General features: G+C 43.4%; 1 protein-coding gene across 1 annotated transcript in view; it reads left to right on the forward strand.

Moving 5' to 3' along the window:
* The window catches only part of Galntl5 (polypeptide N-acetylgalactosaminyltransferase like 5), a 44,917-nt gene that overhangs the window by 9,935 nt on the left and 12,563 nt on the right, over window positions 1-22,419 (forward strand). The window contains exons 3-6 of the mRNA XM_021191366.1: window positions 2,220-2,337; window positions 4,607-4,773; window positions 7,412-7,534; window positions 11,975-12,224. Of these exons, the coding sequence (XP_021047025.1) occupies window positions 2,220-2,337; window positions 4,607-4,773; window positions 7,412-7,534; window positions 11,975-12,224 (658 nt within the window). The remainder of the gene's footprint in view (window positions 1-2,219; window positions 2,338-4,606; window positions 4,774-7,411; window positions 7,535-11,974; window positions 12,225-22,419) is intronic.

Genomic DNA, 22,419 nt, shown 5'->3' on the forward strand with positions numbered 1-22,419 from the left:
CCTCTGGTGGAATCACCATGCCTGACCTTAAGCTGTACTACAGAGCAATTGTGATAAAAACTGCATGGTACTGGTACAGCGACAGACAAGTAGATGTGCATACTATCTTGTAGTAGACATGTGACGTAAGAATTCAGTTCCCTTGAGAGTTTGTTGGGAGGTTCTAGCAGGAGAATGCATCTACTCATGTACCCTTGACTGGAGACTGGTTGTCCTCTATTCAGGGAAAGCCCACAAGGGTGCACATGGAAGGATGAGGGAGGCAGGTTAGCCAGAGCAGGTGATCAACCCTAGCAATCAGTGGGGTGACAGATGTAGCCACATCTCCCTCACATCCAGTCATGAGAGTGGGAGAGCTAGCCCTGTCCCTCACCAGCTGGAGTACTTGGGAAAGCAGGCCCACACCTCACTGAGCAGCACAGTAGAGCTGGCCCTAGTGACCCTGGGGACATGAGAATGGGAGAACTGCCTGTGCCTGTGCCTTGCCAATTGTGGCTTTGGGTGAGCCAGCCTCGAACAGTGTTGGAGAGCTTGCCCTGGTGGTATGGTGCAGAAGAATTGGTGGGCTGACCAACTCGGCTGCCACCCATGCTCACAGTGAGATCCAGGGCTTTGAGTTGGCCCACCCCAGCATCCACTCCATCTCTGATGCCCTGGAGTGTGTAAAGGGGCTAATCCTGAAGATCCAAAGCTACAAGATCTTCATGACACAGGGTAACAACCGGGTACCTGAGAGTCCTGGTAAGAGCCCAGTGTTAAAAGTATAGCAGGAGCCAGAGGCCTGGATCCAGATCAGTGAGTGACTCATTGCATTCAACAGTTGAAAGTCAAGAAATGTGGGACACACAGTGACACTCTACAGCTTCCACAACAAGGCTTTTGTTTTGTGGGGGAGGTTGCCAGGGGGCAGGGTAGATACGAAGGGATAGGGAGATGAGAGGTATTGAGGGGCATGATGTGAAATTCACAAAGAATCAAAATTTTTTTGAAGAATTCAGCTCCTCTTTAGTTCCATTTAGTGGGTCACAGACTTATTAACAAGCTTGTCACTAGGTGCAGTGTCAGCTCGTTCTGTCACTCCTCTCCTTCTGGGTCCCTTTGACACCAAGGTTGAAAGACTCAACTGTCCTTAGCTCTTCACTGGCACCAGGTTCAGAGAGAAATAAAATATCAGTTATTATGGTTCACACTGCCATGTGTGTGAGCCATTGCTGCCAGATGAAAGTGGACATGTAGTTCTCCACTGGACCCCATGCGGGGGAAGGGGAAGTCTCTCTGGCTCCACCATGACCATCTTGCTGTCATGGGGGGCTTGGAGGCTCAACAGTCTACTGACTACATCAGCAGACTCAGGCAGACTCAGTTTCACCTGCTTCTACAAGAGAAGGTTAGAGCTCCTCCCTGGTCAGTCTCCCTGCATCACCCAGGAGAGTGAGCAGAGCGCTCATCACCTGCTGCTGACGTTGGAATAGTAGGCTCTGCTTGGTCCCACTGACACCACCAGGTGGGGCAAGGATACTGCTATTTGCTTCCTTAGGGTGCAGGTGAGGGTCCAAGACTTTGGGCAAGTAGAACAAAGGTTCATCCTGCTTTGTCATTAGGCTGCCTTTCCCCCCAAGCACTTTCTTGGGCTAGTGAGAATGAGTTTATTTATTATCTTGGAGGTTTGCTGATGATGTTTTATCTGTGACTATTTGTGTTCCGGGGCAGGTATGTATGAATGCACAAATATATGTATGCATGTATGTAAGTATGTGTGTAGTGTGTATGTGTGATACCATTCCCTGGATTGCATAAGAAGGAGGAAGCAAATGAGCTGAGCACTTTGCTCCTTATGCACTGACTGCAGACACAAAGTATCTAAGCACTTTAGGCACTTGCTACAGAGTCTTCCCTCCATAATGGCCTTCTAAAACCTGGGGTCAAAAGAACTCTCACTACTCCCGTTGCTTTTGTGGGAGTGTTTAGCACAGCAGCAGGCTAAGTAACTAATGAAGGGCTCCGTGTCTTTCTTTCATCTAAAATTAATGGCAAGACTTTACTAAAGAGTCTTTGGTTTGTGTAAATGATTTGAGCTTTCACCTTTAACTTTGCCATCTGGGGTTAGTTTTGAGACCAAGAAAATAACTGTTTCAGGAAAACTCAGAATGTTCTTGTTCTGTGGCCTGCATAACAGCACTGTTTTTTACTTATGTGACTCAAATTTCCTTTTCTTGCAGATAGGGTTAACTTTTCAGATCCAGAACTTATCCAAGGATTGAGGCGATATGGATTAAATGTCATCATGAGTAGAAGACTGGGCATCCAGAGAGAGGTGCCAGATTCCAGGGATAAAATGTATGTCCTTCCACTAATCAGACTTTAACCTCTTCTTAAGTCTTTAAGTTGGGTAATGTCAAGATTCTGATGATGGTGTAAAGACCACCTTACTCATTGGCTGAATATGATCTTGAGGTTTTGAGGAGCTAAATAAATCCCTTGAGGATTTTTCCTCAGTTCTGTCCAAAGCATTCACATTCCCAACATATTCCCCCTAAATATGATCTAAAAGGAATCAACTGTCTTGCTTCCTTTCTTCCATCACACAATTGCGTGTTAGGGAAAAAAAAAAAAAGTTGACTCTAAAGCCAGAACCACATGGTGAAAGCTGCCAAGCTCGGCTGCCTGCTGGGGCTGTAACATGATCCCCTTGTTCAGTTACATCTTCATCAGCTTTCTGTTTTCAGTGGCTTCCTTCACTGCCTCAGCTTGGCTGTCCTGGAACTCACTCTATAGATCAGGCAGGCTGGTCTTGAACTCAGAGATGCACCTGCTCCTGGAGTGCTGAGATTAAAGGCGTCCGCTACCATACACACTGACTGACTAACCACTTGGAGTTGGACGACCATTTGAGGTACATCTCCCTGAGGAAGACTAACTCTCCCTCCTGTATTATTTTCTTCTATTCCATCTCCTCTATATCTATTCAAGTGTGGTAAAGAACTGAATTTCCTATCTTAAAATTTTGTATTTTCTTAATTTGATTGTGTGTGCAGGTATACATATGCACATACCACCAGTTGGTATGGAGGTCAGAGGACAACTTGTAAGAATAGTTGGTAATCTGGTTAACAACATAGCAAGTTCCAAGCCAGTCTTGGCTACATACTTAGATGTCCAGGTCAGCCTAGGCTACTTAAGATACTTAAGATATGTTTAAAAAACAAAAACAAAATCCTAGAGATAGGCTGATAGCCGTCACACTTCCCACTCTGTGGCATTAAGAAAATATAAACAAGCCTGTTGCAGGTAGAGTCTTATGTAGAAGGGTTACTATATGCCAATTCTGAACTGAGTGAGCTCACGACCTGGAATCACTGTTGCTATGGTGACAGAGCAGGTCGGAGGGCCTCTGCCCTCTCACTATTATCTCCTTAAGATCCCAGCTGTCAGGGGCTGGTGAGATGGCTCAGTGGGTAAGAGCACCCGACTGCTCTGGAGTTCAAATCCCAGCAACCACATGGTGGCTCATAACCATCCATAACAAGATCTGATGCCCTCTTCTGGAGTGTCTGAAGACAGCTACAGTGTACTTACATATAATAAATAAATACATCTTAAAAAAAAAAAGATCCCAGCTGTCTTCCTATAACTAGTCTTTGGGGATACTCGGATCACCTCACAGTATACTCCCTTCTATTTTGCTGAGGTTAGCTCCAAACAATAATATACTGCATCTCACCTTCTGTGCTTCACTTGTGTGAACACAACAATAATTAGACCTTTTGCCAGTACTTAGAGGATTTGTGGTCCACTAATTCTACAATTCTTGGTCAAGCCCCCAAAGCATAGCAAGGAGTACAGAACAGGGAATTTACTTTGAAATTATCTTTCCATGAATTGAGATGGCCATTACTTATAACAGAAACTAATATATGGCTATAATCATTGTTTTATGTAATCTTTAAAGTAGACCTAAGATTATGAAAATGGGGTGTCAAGAAAGTAATTATAAAGGAGAAAATAATTTCAAGGTGTGAGAATAGCGTAGTGTTAGAATCTAAGTGGGGCCACCAAGTATTGCTCCCCACCTGAGACTGAAGCCCACGTGGCGGAAGGGGTGATCTGACTCCTGACTTCCTCCTCTCTACGCCCACCACGTGAGGAGCATGTACCCACTTTCCTACATGTAAAACAAAATAAATAAAGGTTAAAAAAATTAAAGAATTTAAGGACAGGCTAGAGAGATGGCTCAGTTGTTAAGAGTGCTTATTACTCTTTCAGAGGACCAGTGTTTGATTTCCAGCACCCATATCAGGTAGCCCACAACGGCCTCTAACTTTAGCTCCTGGGTATCTGATGCCCTCTTTTCTGGCCTCTACAGATACTTGTATGCACATGTGTATGTACACATAGATGTGGACAAATGAACATAAATGAAAATAGGGTTTTCTTTTAATGTAAGAACACTTTGCTTGTTAAGTTTGTACGTTTAACTGCCTCATCATTGTACTATCCTAATTAGTTCACTCAACTAAAGAAAGCAAAAGTAAGGGTTGGCATTTGGAGAAGGCTCAGAACACTTGAAGCTTTGGGATGACTAATTCTCTCCCTGTTTTTCTTGCAGATGTCAGCAGAAACACTACCCATTCAATCTACCCACTGCCAGCATCATCATATGCTTCCATAATGAAGAATTTAACACCTTGCTCCGAACAGTGTCGAGTGTGGTGAACCTCAGTCCGCAGCATCTCCTGGAGGAGATAATTCTGGTGGATGACATGAGTGAATTTGGTGAGCAGACACTGTCTGTCTGTCTGGAAGGCAACATTATTCTCTAGTGATACTTGACACTTGTTTTTGTTTGGGGGACTGCTCTCATGTAGCCCAGAGTAGCCTCTCTTTGAATTCCTGATCCTCTTGCCTCCACCTTCAAAGTGCTGAATTCCTGAGTGTGGTTCACCATGCATGCCTTGGCACCGGTATGTTTTATACAGATGTTTCCAGTGGGTGTTGAGGGGGTGCTATCCCTGATGCACTCCCTGTATGTGGTACGTAAGACTGACCCAGACCTTGTCACGATGGGTCTATGGGTTCAGCACAGGGGCTACCTGTGGCTTTAGGGATTATTTCAGAAAGAAGTGCCATATAAATGGAAGAGGTACAGATAGATGGTTTGGGGTTTCCCAGGTGGATGGGAAGGAAATGAGTTCTAGGTAAAAGAAATGGCACCCTAAATGTCCAAGATGAGAAGAAACAGGCTGAGCATGGAACTCTTCTGCATTGTGTGAAGTTTATGCATGAATGTAGGGTTGGAAGAATGCAGGGAAAGGCATAAAGCTGGAATTATTATGAAAGGGGTATACTTGTGAAAGGCATTTTTGGAATTTTGTCCCAAGAACATGGGGAGCTAAGGCTGGGAATGAAGCTCCATTGGTAGAGTGTTGGCTGAGCATGCATAGAACCTTGGATTAAATCCTCAACTCTACATAAACTAGGTGGCTAGGTGTGGTGTATACCTAAAATCCCAGCACCATAGAAGGTTATCCATAGCTATAAAGCAAGTTCAAAGCCAATCTGAGCTACTTGAGAATCCTGTTAAGAAGGAAAGAGAGAGAGAGAGAGAGAGAGAGAGAGAGAGAGAGAGAGAGAGAGAGAGAGAAAGAAAGAAAGAAAAAGAAAGAAAGAAAGGAAGTGGAGAACAAGTCAGAGCTTGACACAGGGGAGAGGACCAACTGCACATATGTGCTGGGCTCTCTGTGTTACTTTTAAGACAGAACAATGACACCAAAACATCAATGACACCAAAGCATCAGTCTGGTTACCCAAGCTTAGATTTTTACATTGGTTGTCCATTTACCTTAGAAAGGCAGGAGTGCCAGGATTCTCATGTCAATATTGGGTAGATTGACCCCAAATCTGTCATGATTTCAGGCCTTCAAAGTCATCTAACCTACTGGGAAGTTAGTTCATGATGAACTTGAAAGGAAAAAAGATATGCTGAGAAGAAAATACATTCCACGCTGGCCACCCTGTGGGAGAGACTAAGTTGCTCTGTGTGTAACCCAAGCTCATGCTACTGTTTGGAAGTTATATGATATTGGCCAGGTGCCTACCATATAACATTTCCATAGGGGTCATCACCATTGAGTCTTGTACACGGGTGAATGCTTCTTCCTTTGCCCACACTGCCTTATCTGCTCATAGAGCTTAGATGCCTGTCCAGCTTACTGGACAGGAAATCTCACTGAAGTTGGGTGCAGGGTGCAAATGTACCTCCTAGCCAGAGGAGTTGTGCCTCCTTACTCAGAAGTTCACAAATCCTATAGTGGGCACACAATTCTAGGAGTGACTACATCTGCCAGCCTTTCAGCACAGCACCAAGAGTCTGGAAACATGTTGGTCTCTTGTCAGTTTGACGTGGTAGCTTGAGCAACAAGCACTGACCTGACACCAAGGCGCCAATCAGACGAGGCTGTTGGTAAAGGCATTTGTTCCTGGTTTCTCCATCCTCCTTTGATCAAGAGAGCTCTCAAGCCTCTTCCTATGAGTCCACTCACAGGGACTTCATCCTCACGATCTAACACTGCCAAAGGCCCTACTCCAAGATACTATCACATTGGTGGTTTTGATACATGCATTTGGGGCTGATGAACACAAACACTCAGTCCATTATATCTATTGACCTGCATATATATACCTGACTGTGCTCTCAGACCAACCATCCTTACCACTCCTTGACCTTAGCCTTGGGCTCATGTAGAGCCTCAAACACACGACACAATGGAACTCAGGATCAATATCTTCCTGATTTCAATTCAGATTGACTTTATCATGAGTTGTATAACAAAATTTAAGCTGAAGCCTGTCTTTCCTGGACATGCCTACAAAGAGTGCCAATGGGCTTTCTCAGCTTGAAGGAGTGGGGGGAGGGGGTTCTTGAACTCAATTGGTTTCATAACTTACCTTCAAACCACTACAAAATTAGAAGCAAAGCCGGGCGTGGTGGCGCACGCCTTTAATCCCAGCACTCGGGAGGCAGAGGCAGGCGTTCAAGGCCAGCCTGGTCTACAAAGTGAGTTCCAGGACAGCCAGGACTATACAGAGAAACCCTGTCTTGAAAAACCAAAAAAAAAAAAAAAAAAAAAAAAGAAAAAAAGAAAATAGAAGCAAAGTTGATCACAGTACAACTTGTATAATGAGTAGTAAAACCAAGTTAAACTAAAAGCCTTATAACCTGTATTTTTTCTACCAAATTTTAATAATTACTTAGTAAAACAACAATATGTCACCCAAAGCATATAGTGGTTTGGGTTTTTTTGTCTTGTTTTGTTCTCTTTTGTTTTATTTTGGAAATTGGTCATAATGATAATGATTTGAATTTCTATAGATGCAGTTTATAAATTGTCAAGTATCAACTATTTTTTTCCAGATGATTTGAAAGACAAACTGGACTATCATCTGGAAATTTTTCGTGGAAAAATTAAATTAATAAGAAACAAAAGGAGAGAGGGTCATATCAGATCAAAGATGATTGGCGCCTCCCGTGCTTCAGGTATGGATGCTCTCTTAAGCTAGGGTTGTTGCCATCACTAAGCAGGAAGTGGGTTCATGTGTCTCACTGTATCAGGGTACACAGCCTATCTTTGCAAGGAAGACATGGTAGTAGGAGCAGAAGATGATTGGGCACCTTGTGTCTGCAGGCAGGAAGCAAAGGACGAACAGGAAGTGGGCTGAGCTATAAAACCTCAAGGAGCAATCCATTGCCTCATTTTCTCCAGCTAGGCTGCACCTCCTAAAGGTTCCATAACTTTCCCACACTGTACCACCAATGGGGCCCAGGTGTTCCAACAGGGAAGCCTGTAGAGAGATCTCATAGTCAGGCTACAACCATCATGACATGGGGACTCTTCCTTCCTGCATAGGAACAATGTTGGAGACCTTCACGTCACAGCAGGCTTAAATCTTTAATCTTCCATTGCCTCCAAAATATTCTTATCCAAACTATCATTTCATATGGAAGGCAGTCTTTTACCAAGGCCATGGCACCAGTCCCATCACCAACTGAGTGTCTCTAAGGAGACTCCAAAATGGAGTTTGAGCTGGATTTTAGAAGATTTCAGGATAGGCTCCATGGAAGGTCCTTCACAAAAGCTGTACTAGGGAGGCTATAGCATCAGCCCATCGACAGCAATGGGACCCCAACAGCCTTCCATTCCAGAAAACAAAGAGAACGTCTTGCTGTTAAGTGTCGCCAAGGGTAGATGGCTTCCACACAGCATGATCCAGCCCACATGCCAGGCATCAGTAAAGTTATCATTCCAGCTTGCCCTGCACTCTGGAGGCTGCCAGAGCAGGGAGAAGGGCTCTATCTAGAGAGGGCCACAGAGGGTAGAGCCAGGTGTATGAGGCGGAAGCTCCTGGCCTGACACTGAGCAGGAGACCTGAGAGTCCACGGCCCTGCAGGAGTAAAGAGAGCAGCGAAGCTGGGGCAGGCAGGCTGTGGTACTCCAAGAAACGCTCGACAGCAGGATGGGGCCAGTTCTGGGCCGCATGGAGTCCCCTGATGCCCTTATATAGACGTTCATGTCTAAGTAACTACTTCACGTCTTCCCTCTCCCCTCTTTCTGTACCCCCATGCTAACTGCATCTACATTCAAAAGAAAAATTGGTTTATAAATTTCTTTTTCAGTATTATTTTCTTATGTTTTGCTTTACTGGATTCATAGAATGGATAATATAGTTTTGTTTTTTGTTTTTTTGGTTTTTTTGTTTTTTTTTTTTTACCAAAAATCAACATAAAGCAGATTACCTGTGTTAGGGAAATTATGCAAAATTTGTCTATATGTTGTTTAGTCACTTTTTAAAAAATCTAGATTTATGGGATTGTTTGTTTGCAATGAAATTTTCCAAACTTTAAAGCACTCTTTAAGAATGTAATTACTTTGTGGTAATTTAGATGAGATGGAAAGGATTATGAGGTGAGACTCTGATAGAGGCGGGGGGCTTTGAGCCTCCCATGATCCCCAGGGTACCCTCTGCTTCCTGTCTGTGAATCTGGGTGCACTGTCTCTGCAGCTGCTCCAGCACCATGCTTGCCTACTGCAGCCATGTCCCCACCATAATGAATGATGGACCCTTTCCCTCTGGAACTGGAAACCCCAACAAAATGTTTTCTTCTACAAGTTGCCTTGGTTACAGTGTTTTACCCCAGCAACAGCAAAATAACTAATAGACACTTATTAGCATAATCGTTTGATGGTTAAGAACAATTGTATTTTTGTTAGAAATTTGGTGTTTGTGATGGTTTATCTCTCTGCTCTCAGAACAAACACTGTTGACTGGCTGTCCCACCTTTCTTCCTGCCACTCTGTCCTACCACAATGTGTTGTGCCTGTATGTGAGCCAAATAAGCCCCCTCATCACAAAGGAACAAAGAAGGAGAGAAATTTTGCTTGAACTGAATTTTAGTTAAGAGAACTATATTCAAAGCTTCTAAGAATTTAAACGACCATGATCACTTTCTCTGTCTCTCTGTTCTCTGTTGTTTCCTGCCCCTCCTTGCTCGCCCTCCCTCAGGGGCACTTCTCTTGCTTTTCTTCAGACACACCAGGTATGTTCCTGTCTCAGAGCCTCTGCACATCACCTCTTGGAATAGCCTCCCAGTGTAGGGCAGGTGGGACCTTGTTACCAGGCAGGCATAAGAATGGTAAGGTTGAATGAGTTAAAACCCTGGGAATCTCAGATTTGAGAGTGGCAGGAGTGGAGCCATCCCTATCTACCTCTACCTGCTCTGGAACACATAACCACAATAGCCCATGAGAATTCTGGGTACTCATTGGTGCATCCTAACACCTGGAGTTCTTCTCCATGTAATGAGGTGTCTAGACAGGCCCCAGTGTTCAGCCAATGAGATTCCTCTCCTGGGCATTCCTTCCTGCAAAAGATATTTAATTCCTGGCTCACCCTGAATAAAGTGTATGCATTCACATCCACCATCAAATAAAACCAGTATGAACAAGCAAGGCTCATCTCATTAAGGATCGTAGTGAGGAAGGCCTTTGTCTTAGAGAGCTGCACCTAAATTCTGGAGGAAGGTCCTTTCCCTTCTGTCCCTTCTGTACTCTTGGAAACTCTGAACTAGGCCAGATTCTGACCATCCCGGGCTCTGCCCTTCTCCTCCCTGCCTGGCACACAGACATCTGGAGGGAAAGATAGAGCCATGTACTGCACTCATGTACCCAGAGAGGAGAATGAGAATCTATGGACTCCCCACTTCCAACTTTGCCCTGACTTCTTCTGGTGGAGTGGGGCAGGCACCCCAGTGGAGAGGCAGGGCATGGTACAACATCCCAGGGCCTGCATGACCTTATTTTGTTCAGTTTTCTGCTTAAAGGGACCTTAGAAGGTCTCTCTTTCACTTTATCAGAGAGAGCTTTCTCAACCAACCCGGACAGTCACCCTCTTTTACACAACGGTGACATTCCCAAGACCCTCAGGGGATGTCTAACGTACTGATGCTAAGTGTATGGCACCAGAGTATTGCCAGCTGATGCACAAGCTGTTCTGTGGCTTATGTCTTCTGCTGTCTCAGTATAATTGGTAACCATTATTAACACAAACACTCCCAACCCCTCTCAAGTTCCTCTGAAACCCCAGACAGCCAAGCCGCTGATTGGCAGGTAGCGTCTACAGCATAGACATATTGAATGAGGGATAATTTATGTGTCCTGTAGAGCCAAGCGGGACAATGTGAAATTCCATCACATTGGTCAGAGAAGCTTGTAGTGTAAAGGCTCTTTGTGTCTGTAATTTGCCATTAATAGTTTCAGACTTCAGTTGATCCCAGGGATCTGACTGTGGAAAGCAAAGCCTGGGCTATGAGACACGGCTGTCTAATAATACCACATTCCTGTGCCTCTCTGGTGTCCTGTTAGAGACGTGGACTACTGTAAGACATGGCTGTCTAATAATACCATACTCAGTGCATCTCTGGCAGCCTGTTAGAGATGTGGACTAGAGTTCAAATGGCACTTTCTGAGATTTCCAGGTTCTTGTGTCCTGAAACAAAGAGTTAGAGGTCAAACATAGGCATCATTTCTCGGGTGCCATCACTGCTGCTTTCTTTGTTTGAGGCAGCTTCTCTCACAGACCTGACCTCAGGAATGACCTGTTTCCACCTCCCCAGAGCTAGGGCTATAAGAACAGGTGACCAAGCCCGGAGAGTTTGGGGTTTTTAAATGTGAGTGGTAGGGGTTAAACTTGGTGGCCTCATGCTTATAAGGCGAGCATTTAATGTCTGAGCCACCTATCTGGCCTCCTGAAAAGATCTTTGAAAACTAAAGCTCTTCTCAGTTCTATCTACTGCTCTAGAGTTTTCTCCAAGCCATTATCTAACCTGCAGCTCTCTAGTCTCTTCTGAACGTCCACCGTCCATGGAGTCTCACCATTTTGGACATAATAAAAGATGTATTTCCCATTTCCCTTAATGCAACCAAGGAACCAAGGATGTAGGAAATATTCAATGAATATTCATTTCATCCAGCTTGCATTTGGATCGAATGCCTTCCCTTCAGGCGCTGTGGTGGACAGCTGCATCAACTTGACAAAAGAGAGAGTCATTAGAGAGGAGGGAACCTCAGCTGAGAAGATGCCCCATGAAGGCTCTAGGCAGGCCTGTAGAGCATTTCCATATTAGGGATTGAAGTGAGAGAGCTTAGCCCCTCATGAATGGCGCCACCTTCTGGGCTGGTGGTCCGGAGTTCTATAAGAGAAAAGATTGGGCAAGCCATGAGAATAAGCCAGTAAGCAATACTCCTGCATCCTGATTCTTGTCCTGTCTGAGTTCCTGTTCTGACTTCCTCTGGTGATGATGATGTAGAAATGTAAACCAAATAAACCCTTCCCTCCACAAGTTGCTTTTGGCTATGCTTTTTATCACAGCAACAGTAACTCTAAGACAAGGATCAATGTTAGTCTGCTCTTGCCTTCACAGGGGACATCCTGATGTTCTTGGACAGTCACTGTGAGGTGAATAGAGTCTGGCTAGAGCCCTTGCTGCATGCCATTGCTAAGGACCACAAAATGGTGGTATGCCCGATTATCGATGTCATCAATGAGTTAACCTTGGATTATATGGCGGCACCTATTGTAAGGGGAGCTTTTGACTGGAATCTGAATTTCAGATGGGACAATGTTTTCTCATATGAGTTGGACGGCCCAGAAGGACCAAGCACACCAATCCGGTAAGATTCTCCTTTTTTGGAGGATGTAGTAAAAATCAATATTTTCTTTTGTCACTTCTCTCCCCTCTTCCTTCCTTCCTTCCTTCCTTCCTTCCTTCTCTTCCTCCTCCTTCTTTGTTTTTGTCCTGGAATGCTACACCAGGCTGACCTCAAACTCACAGAGATCCACCTGCCTCTGTCTCTTGAGTGCTGGGATTGAAGGTGTGTGCCACTATGCCCAGTTTGCCTTTTGTTACCTAAGGTATCGAATGCCAGATCTAGTAGATGCTAAGTTTGTTAACGTGGCATTGTGCCTTGCACCCTGCCTCATCCAGGAAGCTACCGTAGCTGGTGAATGCTGCCCTGATTTCCAAAGCTCACTGCATGTGGTGTGTGTGTGTATGGTGTGTGTGTGTATGTTTGCATGAAGTGTGCTCACATATCTTTGTGTGCATGTAGAGATCAATCTTGGGTGTCTTTCTTCAGAAACTGTCTTCTCTGGTTTCTGAGACAGAATCCCTTACTGACCATAAAAACACCAGGCTAATAGCCATAACATATGCAGAGTACCCATATAGCCCCATGCTTGCTGCTTCAGTCTTTGTGAGCCTCTGTGAGCCCTGTCTAGTTGATTCAATGGGCCACAGTCTTCTGGAGTCCTCCGTGCCTTTTGACTCCTACAGTCTTTCCTCTTCTACAGTGTTCCCCCACCCCGAGAGTGGGGCGGCACCTGATAGAGACCTCCAATTTAGGTTCTCTTTCATAATATCTGGTTGTGGGTTTCTGCACCTGTAACCATCTGCTGCCAGAGAGGAAGCCTCTCTAATGACAAATAGACAAGGGACTGATCTAAGTATGGCAGAATATCATTAGGAATTATTTCATTGATATTTTATTTTATTTTATTTTATTTTATTTTTTGTCAGTTGTGTTTGGCTCTACCCTAGTTCTTGGGGCTATCCAGTCTCTGGGTCCTAGCAATCCAGGCCAGGCACCCTCTCAAGGCATGGGACTCCTCTCAGGATCATTTTGATTTGCATTTCCCTGATGGCTAAGAATGTTAAACATTTTTTTTTTCGAGACAGGGTTTCTCTGTGTAGCCCTGGCTGTTCTGGAACTCACTTTGTAGACCAGGCTGGCCTCGAACTCAGAAATTCGCCTGCCTCTGCCTCCCGAGTGCTGGGATTAAAGGTGTGTGCCACCACGCCCAGCTAACATTTCTAAGTGTTTCTGTCCATTTAAGATTTCTCTGTTTAGATCTGAACCCCATTTTTAAGTAGATTATTTGGTTTGTTAATGTCTAGTGTCTTGAGTTCTTTCTATGCTTTGGATATCAGTCCTCTGTCAGATGTGGCGTTGGTGAAAGTCTTCCGTCTGCAGGCTGCTGTTCTGTCCTACCGGTGCTGGTCTTTGCCCACAGGAGCTTTTGACTGACTGCTGATCTCAGAGCCTGCACTGCGCCTTTACTTTCTTTGACCCCACTTTCTGTTTGCTGTTTGAACTTTTTCTCTCTCTTTTGAATTATAGGCAATAGAAAGAGTTGTTGCAGATAATTACTTATACTTTGGTGTTTTAAACTCATGTCAGTAAGAATTTGTCACCTCTTGTGGCTAAAATATGTAACCTTGTGACCTTCTTTTCAAAGTCCAGTTTCAGTTTTCCTGCCTTTGTGTCTGACCACTGACTGCCATCTTTCCTTTGTGCACACCTGGCCCCTCCCACCTGGCTGTGGCTCCTCCCCATACCCTCTGCTCTGCAGGTGCTTCACTTTGAAGTACCCAGGGACCACAGCCCTTGATGCTCTTTCTACAGTAAGTGCCCATGATTTTCACCTAAGAATGCTATCCCAGACTCAGATAGTGTGTAAATGCAAAGCTGTGTGCCTAGATTGGGCAGATCTACCACTACAATACTATATTTTCCATCTATGAAATCCCTTGTAGCTTAGTTTCTTTAGGCCATGTGCTTCTGCTCCATTTTCCTTCCACCTCTTCTCTGTCTTCCTCTCTCTCCTTCCTCTCCTTGTCTCTCCTCCTCCTCTCTCTCCCTCTCTCTCTAAAACTTTCAGCTCCACCTTTCTTGTCCACTGCCCAATCACTGGCTCTAGCCTTGATTTTACAAGTTAAAATGGGGAGAAGGGTCACATGAAGTCACCCGAGTATAGGATTCACTCCTCTCTTGAGGCAGCCCCTCTTGGGGAAGTGGAATTAGCATCAAAATACACACAGCACCAGGGAAACTCACAACATTTTCCCCTTTTTGTCCAATTAAAAGGCTCTTTTCTCTCAAATATAAATTTAGCACAACTATTACCATCCTATATAAAGTATAAGATACACTATATAAAGTATAAGATACACTAACACCCAGTCCATCAATTTTACCGATTAGATAAGCACTCTCACATGCATCCTAACTTAAAAGACTTATAATTCTACACCTGTTATGTCCTGGTTTTAGATTGTATGCCATCTGAAAACCATCCTCTCAAATCTATATCACCTTTCTCAATGCTAAACAGCTTGGTTTGGCTATGAGACTACAACCAGTCTTTAACCCTGTCAGAAATCCGAGAATGACTAATGTTACCTGAAACTATAAGGAGCACAAAGCATAACTTCCAAAACTTAGCCAATCTATAGCGACCCTCTATAGATTGGAGAAAACTTCAGCCTTCTGGCCCAGAATCATTTGACAGACCTTTGTAAGGCAGAAATTATCAGTCGACTATTCTGCGTAATGTGTCCTTTTTCTGGACAGTATATTGTCTGTAGATGAATTGAGCCAATTCTTGCCTTGTGGCTGTCTCACCATAACTGCAGCAACTCCACTGATGCTCAATTTTGTCTTTGAATCCAAGAAAGGGATGCTGTCAGGAGCAGACATGTCTCTAGTCAAATGATCTTTAATAAAGAAATGGCCATAAATGTCATATTCTGTGGACTTCTGATGCCTTTGAAGTCTATCTATCTACCCAAAGCTTCTCTGAACTGTCAAGCCTTGACTACTCTCAGCCATTTCTAATTGATATATTTCAAAAACACCCTTTTAATTAACTCAGAACCTTAACTGGTATTGCTTAATCATTTAAAAACAGTTTGTAATAGCAGTTATAGAAGAACTGGGCCTAAGCCTTTGTATTCTTAAATGTGCTTTATAGGTACAATGCCTGTATGAGAGTAACAATATTAATCCCAATATTTATATCAATAAAAAAATTCATACCAATGAATACCTTAAATTTGTATCAAATAAATTCTGTACCAATGTAAGAGATTATAACTTCAATTTTGTGTCAATTATAAGGATTTCTACCAATGTAAGATATAGCAATGTAATGCTTTGTTTAAGAGTAAACTTGAGGGACTGGTGAGATGGCTCAGTGGGTAAGAGCACCCGACTGCTCTTCCGAAGGTACAGAGTTCAAATCCCAGCAACCACATGGTGGCTCACAACCATCCCTAACAAGATCTGACGCCCTCTTCTGGAGTGTCTGAAGACAGCTACAGTGTACTTACATATAATAAATAAATAAAGATTTATATATAAAAAAAAGAGTAAACTTGATAACCTATCCCTATTTGTCTATTTCTCTAACTTCTATGATATTACTCTATCCCTCGTTTCTCTTCCACCCCCTTCCCCTTTACCTAAGAAGGAAGGATAGAGAAGATGAAAGGTAGAAATCACTGAGTTTAAGCTCTCTAGTTCCCTCCCTGTCCAAAGCTACATTGGTAAAGTATCCCTTAAAATGACAACATATCTATAATTCCTAAAATAACCAGAACCATCCACCCCAACATAAGGAACTGGGACAATGATCTTCTTTTGTCTGCTTCAAGCTAAATTGGGGTGAAGAATTCCCTTCTGGGGGCCTTGAGGGAAATATGAAAATTGGCTTTGTCAAAGGAGAGCTAGCTGCCTTCTAGCCACTACGTGCTGAGAAAGTTCATTGCTTAGCTGACATCTTAACTATTACAGTCTGAAAGGCTGGATAGGCAAGCTAGCTATTCTAGAAAAGTTCTGGAAGCAAGTCTTTCAAAAAAGCAGCTTTGATATAATTGATGTGGAATCAAACAAGGAGCTGGAATGTAAGGTCCCAGAATCTTAGCATCCCGGAGTGTGAATCTTTCTTTGCAGGGCTGTCTTTCTCTTCTTTCATCCTGCGGTATATAAAACTTACAAGCAACATATAGTTCTGTAAAGACATTCACGTGGAGCATGCAGGGTACACAGATTGGTCAATGAAGATCAAGAAAGATGACTGCCTTTCTTTAGGTTAGTTTGATCACATAATCAAACTGCAATATAACTTTGTATACTTGCCCTCATAAAGGATGGTATATAGTAACAAGCCATGAGAAATAAGTGTTATTGGCTGTGTGTAGACATTTTAGTCTCAGCTGGTTCCAGAGCTGTCTCCATACACAGAGACATAAACATCACCACATATACATCACCTATTTTGTTGATTGTGTTCGTCTCCTTCTTCTTCTCCATAGCCAAGGTCTTCAGGAGGTCTCCCTCTGTCATGTCTGATTTTTATTAAATTGGAAGGAACCCACAGCTTTTATTTTCCTGTGGAAACATAGATATAACCCCTCCCCCGGCGTAACACATTTCCCATTTTCCACTCTGATGTCAGAATATCCTTAATATAAACAGGTTGGTTTAGTTCCATAGTTTTTTCCACACTCCAAAGTATTTCAGCAGCTGTGGTGTTTTGTTCATTAGCATTTAAACAATTTAAGGTTAATAAAGCACTATGTAATCTATCTTTGGGGTTTTTGTTGCCCCCTTTTGCCTGTTAAGCATCTCCCTTAAAGTTCGATTAGATCTCTCCACATTTGCTTGTCCTGTAGGATTGTGTGATACTTCTGTAACATGTTTTGTATTATAATATGTACAAAACTGCTTCATCTTATTAGGGATATATGTCAGACCGTTGTCCATTTTAATTTGTGTGGGTAGTCCCATAGTGTCCATAACTTCTAACAAATGTATAATTGCAGAATCAGCCTTTTCTGATGCTAAGGCAGTTGCCATTGAAATCCTGAATATGTGCCTATAGTATGTGCACATATTTCAGTTTACCAAACTCTGTAAAATGGAAAACATCCATTTGCCAAATGTCATTTCTTTGGGTACCCTTAGGGTTAGTTCCTGTAGGCAATGGAGTTTGGTTATATAAAGAGCAAGTAAGACATTACCTCCCTATTTCCTTGTCTTGTTGCCAAGTGATAGAGAATTCTTTCTTTAAACCTTTGCTGTTAACATGAGTTTTTTTTTTGTTTTTTTTTTTTTTTTTTTTTTTTTTTTTTTTTTTTTTATGGAATTCTGAAGCCTCTAGTACACTTCCTAATGAAAGACCCCCGTTCCAGGGGATATCCTCACTCCAGTCCCAGGATGAGATGACGCCCCAGTAACTCGAGAGAAACCATTCTTGATGCAATATGCATGAGGTTTAATCAGGAAAAATCAACATGTTGAGGATGAGCTCATGGATCGACCCTGAGCTGTTTCAATTGAGGGCTTTTAAAGGAATGGGGTAGGGATGAGTTACAGCTTTTCTCCAGCAGAGCTGTCCTTGGTAAACATTCCACAGGGGATGGGAAGGTAATATATGGCTCATTTATGTCGGAGGGGACATAAGCTATCTTTTGGTGCACATTCTTGGTCCCAAACATGGAGAGATGGGCGCCTGGCTGGGGCAACTGAGATAATTGCCTAGCTAGCTGTCAGGCGGAGGAACAGAAGGCTCCCTGACGGCCTTTGAGAACAAAGGCTCTTTACTGGCCACATTTCTAATGATCTGGGGAACAGGTTCGGGGAGTGTTAAAGCTGGGGCTCCACACTATCAGCAGTTGGTCAATTTCATTATTAACTTTCTCCAGAGGGCCTGGCAGACCTGTATGGGATCTTACGTGTTATATATAGTGGATGACTCCTATTTCTCATCACTTGTTGTAGCTGAATGAATAGTGAAGTCTATTCAGAACCATCCTGAATAAGTTCAGCAGTCTCTATGTGTAAAACAACCCTTTCTGCATATTGAGAGTCAGTTACTATGTTAAGGGACTCTTGAAAATATGACAACGCCATGAGTATTGCATACAATTCTGATTTTTGAACTAAGGAATAAGGACTCCCAGCTACCTTACTCACATCTTCTGATTTGTCCTGTAAGACTTCCGTGGGGAGCCTTCCCCACTTTAGTCTCGAGAAGGCGACACCCAAAAACCACGAATAAACCATCTTGATGTAAGAGCACGAGGTACTTTAATGGCGGAGCTCCAGGCCGATGCATACCTCACGCAGGAGGTAGAGGCACCGACCACGTGGCTGGAAAGCTAGGGGTTTTTATAGGGGGAGGGGGAGGGGCTAGCAAGAATTGGCCCATTTAAACGTACACATTTGCAGGATGGTACGTGCAAGTCAGGAATGCTAGAAGACCTGAGGGGCGGGTCAGCAGAACATTTGGTTCAGTCCCAGGAATGTTTCAACAATGACCTTCCTGGGCGTGCCCAGGCCTGTCTCACTGTGCTCTCAGCCTCAGGCTTCCAAGCTTACAAACAACTATTTCTCTGGACATAAGTTGCATGAATCCCAGGCTTTAAATTTCATTTCCCTTCAGTAGCCTGCCTTTCCTGATTTACTGGCATCAGTGTAAAACGTAAGGGTTCCAAATATTGAAACGCCCTTTATTATTTGAGGGTGAATGCAATTAGTTCTTTTTTATGAACTGAAGCTGCCTGCTTTTAGGGTATCTGTTGTTAATCTCTCCCAAGAAATTATTGCATGCTCTTTGCCAATGTTCATCTTGTGCCCATACTGAGGCAATTTCTTTGTTAGTAAAAGGTACCACAATTTCAGCCGGGTCCATTCTGACTAATTGTCGAAGTCTCATTTTTCCTTTTAGTATTAATTCAGAGACCTTCTCAGTGTAAGTTTTTAGTTTCTTACTCTATGTGCTAAAAATATCCATTCTAATACATAATCTTCCCTCTGCATGAGAATTCTCATCGGTAGAGCCCAAGACTCTTAATCTCAGGGTTGTGGGTTCAAGCACCACATTAGATGCCAATTTGTTGCAGTAAATCTCCAATCCAAATAAGCCGGTGCAAGGAAAGCAAAACTTAATTAATATGAATATAAGCTGTGTGCCTAGCTTGGACAGATCTACCATGACATGACTATATTCCCTATCTATGAAATCCCTTGTAACTTGCAGTTTCTCTAGGCCATGTGCTTCTGCTCCATTTTCCTTCCACCTCTTCTCTGTTTTCCTCTTTCTCCTTCCTTTCCTTGTCTTCCCCCCACCAAACTTTTAGCTCCACCTTTCCCTTCCACTGCCCAATCACTGGCTCTAGCCTTTATTTTACAAGTTAAAATGGTGAGAAGGTTCACAAGAAGTTACCTGGGTATGTGATTCACTCCTTGCCTGAGGAGGCTCCTCTTGGGGAAGCAGAATTAGCATCAAAATACAAACAGCACCAGGGCTATCCACACCAGCCCATCCTCTGAATATGCCTATGAAGGAGGTCCTGACTGTTCACAGGGGGTAAAAAGCCCCTCTGTGCACGTAATTGGCACCATCCCAAGGGACTGGACTCCTGGACTGAGTAGAAAGCCAGGTGAGCGCTCGTATCCCCTCTAATCATGAACATAGCCTCATCCCCTATAACAGGATTCCTCGTCCTCTTGGACCTGTGAGCTGAAATAACCCTTCCTAGATGACCTTTGCTGGCGTTTTGTCAAGGCTATGAGAAAAGCAACTAATACAACCCCCAAACTCCTGTCTCCACCCACAACCGTGAAAACCTGCAGGCTCATGCATCCCACTGCTGCCTCCTTGACCTCCTTGACTGAGATGCTGAATGCACACCTCACACTGCCCTGAATGTTAAGCTTCCTATGTAACCAGGACTTCCCATCTCTGACCTGGACATTTTGTTTACTCTTATCAGATTATTGGCTTGGCCAGGGCACAATCCTCATTTATTGGGCCTGGCAGTGGTGGCTATCCTTTAAAATGAACCTCTCCTCCCTGTAGTGAGTGAGTGAAAGTCTTGAGTGAGTGTGTACTGCTGACATGGGACATCTATGTCAGCCATGGAGTGATAACTCCACCCCCATCCCAGTGAGGCTTAGAGGGGTGACAAAGTCCCTCCTCAAGTCCAAGTGTGACTATTGACTGTGTGCAGAAAATGTCTACCATGGCCTGAGAGATTCCCCTACAAAGACCGTTTTGAGTGAGATTAGCCTTTTCAGCTGTATCTACCAACCCTGCTTCACTGTCCAATGGTACACAATAAGCATATAACCTTCCAGGGTGTCATGGCTACTCCATCAGAGCTACCAAAGACTACCCAATCCCAACTTTTCTGTACCAATGCATCTGTGTGTCTACCTGTCCTTTCTTCATTGTCTTGTTGACCCTTTTCAGGTTTCCAGGACCCAGGTCATGCGAGGATGCAGGAACCTTTCTTACATTGCTTCTGTAACAGCATTTTGTCACAGCAACAAGTAACTAATCTGAGTAGTCCTATCTTTTACCACAGAAAAAAGTCAAAACAAATGTGATGCAAATGTAAGACCCAAAATTATACTACTAGCAGTTGAAGACATACTTTATGACAGTTACTCAAAGATTTTGTGACTGAGACTCTGAAAAGTGCAGGCAATAAAAGTAAAAGTTGAGGATGGGATTGCATCGAACTAAAAGCTCCTGCAAAGCAAAGGAAACAGTCAATGAAGGGGGTGGTGCTTAGACATTTTCACATACCACTAGCCATCCAGATTCTCTCTTGAATGATGTGTATTCATGTCTTCTGACTATTTTTTAACTAAACTTTTTCTTGCTGTTTGTTGAGTGCCTTATACATTCTGGATATTAATCCCTTCTCAGACACATATTTGCAAACATTTCCTCACATCCTCATCAAAGAACACAAACCTAAGTCCCATTAGATGCTAGCTCACTCCACTAAGTCTTCTATGGACAAGAATGCAAATAGATACCAGAAAATAGTGTCATGGTTCTTCAGAAATTAAAAGTAGAATAAGCTGGCAGACACCATGCAGGAAGAGCTGCAATGGGCAAGTGAGCTCCCTGGATGTGGCTGCAATGCGGATGCTCTGGTGAGGCACGGCCCCAGAGACTTTGTCTCAGGACTGCTTCTCGCCACTGATGTGCTTCCTCATGTGTGTCATTGCCACACTCCTCAGTTACTCAGCTTGGTGTGAGTGTCACTGCCTGTAGCCTGGTGTGATTAGTCCTGGGTGACAGTCCACCCTATTGGCTAAATTTGGTGCAGATCAGTGTGAAGATGAACTTTCCTGAATTAGTGATGCTTAGATTAATTCATGACTTTATAGAATTCCTGATTTGACTCATTTTAGGAGGAAAGTTTAAGGAGATGGTTTTAGTTGTTTTGCCAGAAGGCTGTAATAAAGTTAGAATAAAGAATAGAATGTTGGCTGGAGAGATGGCTCAGCAGTTAAGAGCACTGACTGCTCTTCCAGAGGTCCTGAGTTCAATTCCCAGCAACCACATGGTGGCTCACAACCATGTGTAATGGGATCTGATGCCTTCTTCTAGTGTGTCTGAAGACAGCGACAGTGTACTCATGTAAGTAAATTTTTTTTTAAGTTCTTTAAAATAAAAAGGGTACATAATAAGGAATATAATGAGCCTTCACAATTACAGTTGCAGACAGACCTCAATCGGATCCTCAATCCGCAGGAAAACTCAGGGTTCCAGTTACAGGCAAGCAAGGAATTGGCACAGATGACAAACAGACATGGACACAGAGAGAGTGTGTATCTGAATGTAATTTGTCAAAGTGAGCATCAGTCTTATATATTATAGAAAACAAAGAAGTTAAGAGATACATTAAGGCCATCCAAGGTACATTGAAGTTATCTGATGCAAAATTACTTTTACAACAAAACAGAGGAATGTGTACTAAAAGGTAACAGGAACCAACTGGGATAAAATCAATGTTAACAACTGGGATCAAAAGCAGCCCCACGTAAGGTCAGCTTAATCTTAGAAGCCAGGGCTTCGTGCCCCTGCCCATAGTTCCACTTCTAGTCTATTGTATAGTCTACCTTCCCCCTAGGCCATTGTAAATTTCTGTGTATGGGAGTGACTCAGCTATCTATAGTTCTTTTTTTTTTTTTTTTTTTGGTTTTTTCAAGACAGGGTTTCTCT

Source organism: Mus pahari, chromosome 2 (genome assembly GCF_900095145.1).
Source record: "Mus pahari chromosome 2, PAHARI_EIJ_v1.1, whole genome shotgun sequence".
Classification (NCBI taxonomy): Eukaryota; Metazoa; Chordata; class Mammalia; order Rodentia; family Muridae; genus Mus; species Mus pahari.